The sequence below is a fragment of the Setaria viridis genome, chromosome 3 (genome assembly GCF_005286985.2).
Source record: "Setaria viridis chromosome 3, Setaria_viridis_v4.0, whole genome shotgun sequence".
NCBI lineage: Eukaryota > Viridiplantae > Streptophyta > Magnoliopsida > Poales > Poaceae > Setaria > Setaria viridis.
The window spans coordinates 1,493,820-1,504,195 of NC_048265.2; the positions used below are offsets into that span (position 1 = coordinate 1,493,820).

General features: G+C 51.0%; 1 protein-coding gene across 1 annotated transcript; it reads right to left on the reverse strand.

The window, feature by feature from the left end:
* Positions 1–3,905: 3,905 nt before the first annotated feature.
* Positions 3,906–8,822, reverse strand: LOC117850896 (peroxidase 16). The gene is made up of 4 exons (XM_034732781.2): positions 8,265–8,822; positions 7,980–8,177; positions 6,561–6,726; positions 3,906–4,584 (listed from the first exon to the last, which is right to left on the reverse strand). The coding sequence occupies exons 1-4, from the start codon at positions 8,493–8,495 to the stop codon at positions 4,178–4,180; spliced, it is 1,002 nt and encodes a 333-aa protein (XP_034588672.1). The 5' UTR covers positions 8,496–8,822; the 3' UTR covers positions 3,906–4,177.
* Between the last annotated feature and the right edge of the window lie 1,554 nt (positions 8,823–10,376).

A 10,376-nucleotide genomic window follows, 5' to 3' on the forward strand; every position in this document is an offset into this window, starting at 1 on the left:
CCTACATTATGGTGAGGGGCATATGCTCCACTTAGTTTATATCGGTACATTTTTTTATTCTAGCACTTAAACTTTCATTTTTGGTGTTTGCATAGGTGTGTTAGTGTTTACACTACTCACTCAGTTTCATAGACCAGTTCCCTCCTTTTTTTTTCCTAGAATACGCAAGAGAGCTGCGTATCATTCAATTAAGAAGATAAATGGAAGCACAAAAATTTTACAACGCGGGCCAACCGGGCGCACGCACACGGGAGGTGTTCACATATGTCAATTATATGTTCGATCTAAACACCCTTAGGCAGCAGAGTTAAGAAGGCTAGGATGGGGTGGTCGCCGTACACCCCGGCCAACCTATGTCTGCTAAGGACTTTGCCCCGGCCGAGCACCACACCCTTGCTTCCGATGAAATTTCCTCTGTGAGCTGTTGCGACGTCTTGGGCGATCCTTTGCTGAGAACCCTATTGTTGTGTTCCCTCCAAATCATCCATGAGACAAGCATAAGGGTGCAATCCATACCCTTCTTCCTGCCGCTATTAAGCCCTGCATGTTTCAACAGCCACCAGTCCATCAGAGCAATATTTGCTACCGGGGGGGTCTGAGGAATGCCTATCACCTGACCAACAGCAAGCCAAACCTGTTGTGCATAACTGCAGTGAGCAAGAAGGTGCTCAGCCATTTCCGATTGTTGGCTGCAGAGTGTGCAAACATCATCGTTCTGGAGGCCACGCCACTTACGACGAGCTGCCATCCAGATCCTCTCCCAGAGGGCCAGCCAAATGAAAAATTTAATTTTGAGAGGAGCCCATGCTTTCCAGATGACATTATAAGCCGGGTAATTGGTGGAGCCGTAGAAGAAAGATTTGTAAGAGGATCGTCCAGAGTATAGCCCAGAGCTCTCCCACTGCCAGGCTATTCTATCCTCGACTCCGTGTCGCGGCTGGATATCAGAGACTGCATGCCACAGCTGGACATATTGGTGCAGGGTCTTCACTGTAGACCGTCCGGCAACGTCTTTGATCCATTGTTTCTGGATCAGTGCATCAGCTACTGGTTCTCCTGATCTTAGGCGTGACCAATTGGCAGAGCTCCGGAGCAAGTATGCAGGGGGAAGATTGGCCCAACCAATTGTCAGTCCAGAATAGGGCAAGTTTTCCATCTCCCAACTCCACAGTAATTGATGCCTGGAAGATAGCTAGCAGGATTCTGTCACCGTCAAAGTCCATCTGTAAGTGTCTCCAGGGTCTTTGGGCGTCAGTTCTTCTCAGCCACAACCATCGTAGCCTTAAGGAAAGGGAAACAAGACGCAGGTCCGGGACACCAAGCCCACCGAACTGGAATGGCCTGCAGGCTACAGGCCAAGCTACTGCGCACTGTCCCCCAAGAGCTTTATCTTTACCAGCCCATAAGAACCCCTTTCTCATTTTGTCTATCTGGTGCAAAACCGAGTCAGGCACTTTCAAAGCTATCAGATTGTGTGTGCAGATGGAGCTCATGATAGACTTCACCACAGTAAGTCTACCTGCCTTGTTCATGAGCTGAGCCTTCCACGCTAGGATTGAGTTGGAGACCTTGTCAATCAGCGGTTGGAAGTGAGATTTCCGCAACCGGCTGACAGTTAGTGGCAGCCCCAGGTACTGGACCGGGAAGTTTGCAACCTGAGCAAGGAAAATGTTACTGACTCTCGCTATCTGCTCATCTGAGCAAGCAATGGGAATAATCTGGCTCTTGTGCAGGTTCGTCTTTAGGCCGGAAGCTTGACCGAAAAATTCCAACACCTCCCTGATGGTGATGATGTCTTGAATTTGTGGTGATGCGAAGATGATCACATCGTCAGCATAAATCGAGCATTGATATTGAACACCTTGTATGGCAGGCTCAGCCAGCACACCTAACTGCTTAGCTTTCTTGAGAAGTTTGTGCAAGACCTCCCTTAGCAGAATGAAAAGCATAGGTGATAACGGATCGCCCTGTCTTAAACCTCTTGCGTGGTGTATAGTCCTGCCAGGTGACCCATTGAGTAAAACCCGGGTAGAAGCAGACGAGATAAGGATGGATATCCACTCCCGCCATTTCACCCCAAAACCCTGAGCCTGAAGGACCTGCAACAAGAACGGCCAGCTAACAGTGTCGAATGCCTTTGAAATGTGCAGCTTGAGTAGCAGGCTTGCTTTTCGTTTCCGGTGTAGGGTCCTAGCAGCCTGCTCAACATATTTGAAGTTGTCGTGGATGGACCGGTTCTTTATGAAAGCACTCTGGTTAACATCTACCAGCCTGTGCAGGTTGGGCACTAGCCGATTTGAAAGTAGTTTAGCGACTATCTTTGCGAAGCTATGCACAAGACTGATCGGGCTGTAATCGGCCGGGGAGGTAGCATCCTGACGTTTTGGTACCAGAGTTATAAGAGGCGTGTTTAGGCGGTCGAACTGGGCGCAGGCCGTTCTGTAGAAAGCATTAAAGGCAGCTAGCACCTCATTTTTTTTTATCACGGACCAGGAAGCTTTGTAGAACTCCGCGGTGAACCCATCCGGACCGGGCGCTCGTTCATTCGGTAGGTTTCTAATCGTGTCCCAAATCTCTCGTTCTGAGAATGGCGCATCCAACTGGCTCAAGTCACAGGCTGACATGTCCAAAGAGAGGGTATCCATGGCCTCAGTTGTTACATACGGAGTGCCCATAATAGCCTGGAAATAGGAAAACAATTGTTCCTCCTTTTGTTCATGTGTGAGAGCAATGACCCCGTTATACTCGAGCTTGGAGATAAACTTTTTCTTCATACGGTAACTCGCCTGCATATGGAATAGCCCCGAGTTAGCATCCCCATCCCTAAGAAATAACAACCGAGAGCGTTGTCGTGCCATGTTCCTCTCGAAGGACGCCAAACCCAGTGTTCTGAATTTCAACTGTTTTCTCAACCTTGCTTCATCACCTGTTAGTGTCCTTCGTTCCTGGGCACGATCTAACCAGAGGATCAGCGTCTTAGCCACCAGGAGCTGTGTCCGGATCTAATCAGAGTTCCCTCCTTTTCTATCAGGTGATGTCTATCCTGTGGAAGAAAGCACTATTGAGCCTACTTTCTATGTAAGACCTTCGACTCCATTGAGGTTCCACATTTTATGCTTTGAAAGCACTATGTAAGCACTATTGAGGTTCCATAAAAAGGAATATGGCTGAGCAACATTGTACAGTTCGAAGAGAGGTGGTCAAACATGGGTCCCATAAATGCTTTGAAGAGCGGGTCAAGAGTTGAATTGGAGGAGTGATCTCTTATGCCAACATGGAACAACTTATAGCGGTAACTAGCTGTCTAGCTTAGGGGGTGTTTGGGAACACCCTATTAAAATTTAACACCTGTCACATCGGATGTTTGGATGCTAATTAGGAGTACTAAACATAAGCTAATTACAAAACTAATTGCATAGATGGAGCATAATTAGCGAGACGAATCTATTAAGCCTAATTAGTCCATGATTTGACAATGTGGTGCTACAGTAACCATTTGCTAATGATGAATTAATTAAGCTTAATAGATTCGTCTCGCGAATTAGCACAAGGTTCTGCAATTAGTTAGTTTTATAATTAGCTCATGTTTAGTCCTCCTAATTAGCATCCAAACATCCGATGTGACACTGTTAAAGTTTAGCACCTCGTATCAAACATCCCCTAAACTGTTAAGAGAAGGCGCCTAACGGCCCTGCCCTCTCTATGGGCTATATTGCTGCGGTAATAGAAGAGTTTGTGGGCCTAATGTGGCCTGGACGGGACGGAGAGGGCTGCGGGCCTGCGGCAGATTCGATCTAGGCTTGGCCTGCTCGACCGTTTCCACCACACTCCCGCAGCAGGCGCGAGGCCGCAAGTTCGCCGGATCCAACACCGAGGGACCAGAATTCATCAAGACAAATAATCCATGTCAACCCAAACATCCATTAGGTCGAGGCAAACATCTCATCAGTTTCTATCATCCACCGATCCACACCTCTGCTGCGTCAAAAGAATTAATCGCTAACAAAATCTCACCACCAAACGTATAAACAAGCAAAAAAAAAAGTTCTTTCACGAACCTACGAACCCACAGCCTACTACAATAACTCTACTAATGATCAACACACACACTGCACGCCCGTCAAAACACGCAGGCACGCACGCACACACGCTAGGCTAGATGTCGGCGGCCGGCGAGCTAGTTGACGGCGGTGCAGACGCGGCGCACCTCGCCGTCGCTGCCGGTCTTGAGGCCGATCCTGCCGAGCTTGGCCATGGCGGCGACGAACGCCTCCTGGAAGGCGGTGTTGTTGGCGGCGAAGAGGTTGACGGTGGGGCGGGAGCGGCGGTCGGTGAAGAGCACCTGGTCGGAGGCGAGCAGGCCCTTGTTGTAGCGGAGGTTGTTGAAGTAGGCGTTGTCGAAGACCCTGGGCGTGGACGCGTCCAGCATCGCGATCGCCGTCGGGCTGTAGTTGATGGGGCACACCCGACGCAGCGACCGCAGGTACTCCAGGTTCATCGGCGGGTTCCACGGCAGGTGCTGCTTGAACGTGTAGATCCGGCGGATGAACTTGTCGCAGTGTGTCACGCCGATCGTGTGAGCGCCTGCATAATGCAGATGCCGTGATTTGTTTGTATGTTACTACAGCCTAGATCAAACAAACTTCAGTTTAGAATTGGTAGATGGCTGGAATCCACGGCAAATACAGTTCTGAATTTTCTGATAGATCTTTTCATAATGGTGAAAAGCCTGTACAAAGTCCCCTAGGTATGCAGTGTCAGCTTTTCTTTTCCATTTTAACTATCAATCAGTGCTTTGCATGGACAAAATTGGGTGGTTCACTCAAAAGTTACTGCCGCTTGTTTCGATTTTGTCACAGGGAAAGGCCTCGTGTGTTCAAATCTGAATCCAAGCAGCAGTGTTTAGTTTAACTACCACAGTAGGATCTGACAGAAACCAAGAACATTCAGACAATGTGTCCTCTGTTCCCATGTACTACAAATAGCTTTTATTAATCCTCCCAATACAGAATCAATGATAAAACAAATCGTGAGCGCCTAAACAAGGTAACCCAAAGTGTCAGAGATAAAAACACACAAAAATCCCAGAAAAGTTCTTTTTAGGAATACTTTATTATTTTTCCGAGGTAGCAAGCTCCCACAATGAAGCAGAGTTACTTTTGAAAGGCTGTTTAGCCTGTTATTGAGTGATTACTTTATCACTTTACATGTCGGTTTTTTCACCTCTAGATGTGCACTTTACTGCAGCACAAAGTACTCTGCATTTTTTTTGCGTTTTTCTAAGATAATGGTTCTCTTAGGTCTATTTGGATCCAACTGCTAATAGGTGAAAGTGCTAAAGTTTAGCACCTTTATGCATTAGCCTAGCCTATCCAAATGGAGGGCTAATGGGAGGATTAAACTTTAGCCCACTTCCAAAATGTGCGAAAAGCATTAGCTGTCGGGAAGGAACTAATAGGTACTAATGACTTGTGAAAAGATAAAAAGGAAAGAGATAAAAAGAATAAGTGAGGAGCTAATGGATTTTAACCCTATCCATTAGCCATGTCTTTCGGGACCACGGAGAGGGCGGTGGTCAGCCGGTCACGCCGCCGTCGCGCATACATGATACATCGTGAGTTTGCGTCTTCGCGACAGACGGCCGCCGGCGACTCAAGGATGTCTGACGCCCGAACGCCATCGATTCACCAAAGATGCCTCCGTCAGTCCGTGAGACCATGACTCCGTGAGTTCTTCATCATTGCCTCTTTGCATCACGGATCAGCGACTATAGCCAGTCTCTTTCTTTGTGATCTACTGATCAATTCAATACTGCCTATCATGTCACATTATTCAGTTAATTTTTAGCACGAAAGAACACAGCAAGTAGATGAGGAGAGGAGATCAGGGCGTCCTTCATTTGCAGGGAATTCCTTTTTCTTTATATTTTAACACACATCATGTCATCTAGAAAATATCCATCCGGAAGTGAGAAGAAGAGAAAATGAGAATCACAGAGAAGAGCCGTTGACAAATTTTTTGGTAGTAAGAATAACAATGAGATGACATATTGAATTCATCTCCCACATAACAAAATGCTAATCATGATAAACCGATTTTCACGGTGCATATCTATGGTTAAAGAAATTGTTTGATATGAATATTTATATACATTGAGTACTTATAGGCAACGTTATTATACTAATATAATTAGAGCTTCAGGTTTTCAGTTCGTCCTGGCCCCCTAAAATCTCAGGACCGGCCCTGGAGGCAGTAGCATAGAACAGTGAACCACTTTTGTCTTGTGCAGCAGCAAACAGAGGATAAAGTCACGTGAGCCACAGAGTGCACGAGAAAGATGCTCGTACTGCGATCAAACGACGAACTTATACTACTAAAAAAACAATAACGATGAAGCATTATTGTTAATACCCACGGTTAAAACATTTTGCGATGGCATGAGTTAAAACAGTTTGCACCGTGCTGCATTTCATTTTGCGATGGCATGAGTTTAGATGTCACCATATAGTTGAGTGTTGACGTGTTTGTAGAGAGAAACAATAGAGGAAGAGCACACGCACCTGAGAGCGCGATCATGTCCGTCTGCGTGAGCCCGTTCTGCGCGAACAGGGAGTTGAGCTGGTCCAGGTTGAAGCCCGGGCCGGGGAGAACGTGCTTGACGATGGCCCTGTTGAAGGACTTGCCGTCCAGCCGCCCGAGCTCAACGGCGTAGTTTGGCCCGCCCAGCTGCAGCAATAGAGATTCTTTTTTTGAATAAAGACAGTAACAGAGATCCACGGTGTTAAAATGTTAGCATTGCAGGGTAAATTTCCTCATTTTACTGTAGTGACATCAGTTCTTGGTCGAACTAGCTAGTCTGGTAGATTGGTCAGCACTGTCGAATTGGCTCCTTTTGCTGTAGAGTAGTAGTAGTTTGTAAGCTAACATTGTACGCATTCCATGGCTACAGTCTACGGAGTGGAAACTTTGTCCCCTCCCTGCTGGTCTTCCTCTCCCAGACGCGACGTGACGAGAGGAGACGCTTGCATGCCAAGAACGGACGGCATCGCGTCGCCGTCGCAGCCGTCGCCAGCGCGCGTCACGGACCAAGGTGACGAGGCTCACTCCGCTCTGCCGGGGCGTCACGGGCAGCACCAGGACACGGCCTACAAATCCTACGCACTGGTACCGTGGTACGGGCACAGCGCTGTGGTGTCCCGAGGGGTCCTAGACTAGTCAGACGCATGTCACGTCACTGTCGCAACGATCCATCATGCTGCGTCCGCTAGTCCTCCGTAGGCCGTAGCAGGTCGAAGCTGTTGCCCGTCGTCTCGAAAGGGGCGAAAGGCCCGGCGCCCCGGCCATCCTGCCTGCGCATGCTACCTCTCGCCACCGTACGCTCCCCAACGGCACCGGGCGTCGTTGCCCGAGCCCGCCGCGCCGCGAGCACCAACGACCAACAACAAAGTACGGACCCGAAGTGGGTGGCTTGGCCTCGGCGACGCGAAGTGCCCGTGCCCGCCCGTCCGGGGGCATCCGGCCGCGGGCCAGCGGCTGACACGAAGCACATGCCCCGCTCTGGGCGCCGCGGGGGCCGAATCGGGGTGGTGCGCCGCGCTGTGCAGGCCCGGCTGGCAGGCTGCGGCCGGCCAAAAAGTCACTGACACCCAGGCTTGGAACAGTGCCGGTGTGGCGGGCCATGGCGACCTAACCTAACTGGGGGATGGGATGCGATGCGATGCGATGAAAGTGTGCAACGGGAGGGTGAACTGAACGTCTGAACTCTGAACCGACCAGCAAGGCGGAAGCTTTGGTGTGGGCTCCGTGCGCGCTGGCCGCTGACAACAACGGTGTGCCCTGCGGCGAGTCGGCGACAGGCCGGGCGACCGGTGGTATGGCCGTGGTACGTGTACGGGAAGATTGAGATAGCAACACTGCGGTGAAAACGGGCGGAATGGGACGATTGGTGGGTGAGCAAGAGAGGAGGCGCGTTCGGTTACCAGGGAGACGACGTCACGTGCGGCCATGGCGAGGATGTCCGCGCACGACACCTTGCCGGCGCACCCGGGGAGCGCCTCCACGGCCGCCTTGGCCTTGTTGATGGCGTCCACGGCGTCTGGCGACAGTGTCGCGTCCGCGCCGCTATGGCTCTCGTCGTCCCCGTTCGGCGCCATCAGCATCACCGACGCGTCGCATCCCTTCACGAACATGCAGCAAGGCCGTTAGCGGAGCAGAGGCAACGGCAATGCACGGCGAGATCACGAGGCGGCGGCAGCTTTCTTTACCCGGACGAAGCAGTCGTGGAAGAAGAGGCGGAGCGTGCCGGGCCCGACGGCGAAGCTCTGCTGGAGGCGCTGCGAGATGACGGAGCGCACCGTGGACTCCGCGCTGGGGCAGGAGCTGGCGTAGTAGTTCTGCCGCAGCTGCGCCCTCGCGGCGCCAGCAATGCCCAGCATCAGGACGGCGACCGTGAGCGCCGCCGCGCCGCGCAGCAGGAGGCCGCCGGCTGCCGCCATTGCCTCCCTCGCTAGCGAGCTTAGCTTAGCTCGGTCGTCTTCCTCGGCGCGGCTGCGTGTCACTGACGCTGGCTCTGCGTGGGCCGAGGGGGCTCTGGAGCGAGGAGGAAAGTACGGGAGATTGCAGTGGATATATAGGAGAGGGTTACGAATGCGCGCGCGCGCGCGCAGGGCAGGGTGGCAAGGGAAAACGATGCAGGGGTGGCACGGCGCGGCGCTATGGGCAGTGGCAGTGCGGCGTGTGGAAGGAGGAACATCACGGCGGGGATCGAGAGAGTAGTTGCACAATCTCGGCGCGGACGGATGGGATGGGAATACCTTTTTTCCTTTTCCGGTTACCGATGCCGACTTCTTTAGTGGCCTTATTCAGTGATCGATCAGACATGGCGATCCAGCTAGCTCCTGGTCCTGGATTACTCTACTCGATTTGGTGTTGCTCACCTGCTTCTAACTGCGAGTAGTATTACTGATAGGTCTGATAGTTTTCTAGGATCTTTACTGAACCACAAAACACACATTCTTGATTCTTTTTTTTTTCTGGATGCTTGCTTACAAGTTACAAGAACCTCAGTGCGTGGATGGCGAGGACATGGTGCGCATGCACGCCGCAGCACCAGCGTAGCTAGCTAGCTCTGGGCTGCGTCGTCCCCTCCGCGCAGAGCTCGGCATGCACGCACAGTCGTCAGTCTCTCAGTGCCCAGCAGCTAGCCTAGCTACCATCCAAGCCCGGGGTCACATGGCCTGGTTGCGTCCAGCTCGTGGCCAGCAGCACCCACCCCCACCCATGGCCTGATGGCCAAGGGCATGGACGCCGCGAGGCCGCGCTGCTTCCCAGTGTCCTCTACCCAAGTCGCAGGCGCGGCCCGGGGACAAAACAAGATTCACGGACATGGTGCAGAGAAACACGGGGCGCTTTCCGTTGCGAGCTTGTCAGGGATCAGCTGTGACTGTGACCAAACCAAGGGTCCACTCTTAATCGGGTGGTGTTGTTTCGATCGGTAAATGAAATTGCTTGTAGCATAGCTGTTAGTCTTAAGTCCAAGTCCATCCATCAATCATTGTAGTCGATGATTGTTTCAGCCAAATATGAGATTGAAAAAAACACCATCCTTTGGGACCAGGACTAGCAGCAAAGCACATCATTCAGGTATCCATCAGGCAAGGACCGCCATGAACATCTACCGAACCCACAAACATTGTAACATTACTCTCTACTCTTCCTGATTTGATCTGTGCCATCCATAAAAAAAAACTGGTCCGAGTGGATGCATCAACTGTTGTTTGTGCTGGAAATCTAGCACCCCAGCTCTCCAATAGTTACAGCTCTGTGATTTGTCCTTAGAACATCTGTGTCAGCTGTGGCCATTGGTAATCTTATTGTAAATGTTAGTACAAGGCAGTTACGCTAACCCACTGCATAACAGTGCTACTTTTACATTTCCATGAACCCATGCATTGGACGCAGGAAACAAGTCCCTGGTCCGAGTGTTTCAGACGACAAACATGCAGCACGGTGCTAGCGGGTTGTTTTCTCGGGGGAAACGGGTGTTGCTGGCTTGCTGCAGCGACCAATGCGCACGAGACGGCGATGGTTTAACCATGGAACCAACTTGACAGCGTAGATTAATCCTGTCTGTGTAACCCTTATTCCGGAGTGCATAGGGCGTGGTGTTTTGTAACGTTTTGGACAGGCGCATCTGCCGTCTGATCGATCATGACGAAAAGCGAAAGGAAATGCCTTTCTTTATTTGGTCCGGCAGACTACGAGGGATCTTGGCCATTTCTGGCTGAATCGTGTTGCGGCCGGTGGTATCCATGCCCCTCTGCTCTCAGTATTCTACACTTTTACTGTTGTCCTACCGAGGGAGTGTTTAGTTTTTT

What these genes read in the sequence shown, in the direction of transcription:
- LOC117850896 (XM_034732781.2), bottom strand. Translation starts at nt 8,495, where the DNA reads ATGGCGGCAGCCGGCGGCCTCCTGCTGCGCGGCGCGGCGGCGCTCACG. An exon ending in CACGTGACGTCGTCTCCCTG is followed by an intron (nt 6,727 to 7,979) that starts GTAACCGAACGC and finishes CTATTGCTGCAG; the next exon opens with CTGGGCGGGCCAAACTACGC. An exon ending in GGACATGATCGCGCTCTCAG is followed by an intron (nt 4,585 to 6,560) that starts GTGCGTGTGCTC and finishes TGCATTATGCAG; the next exon opens with GCGCTCACACGATCGGCGTG.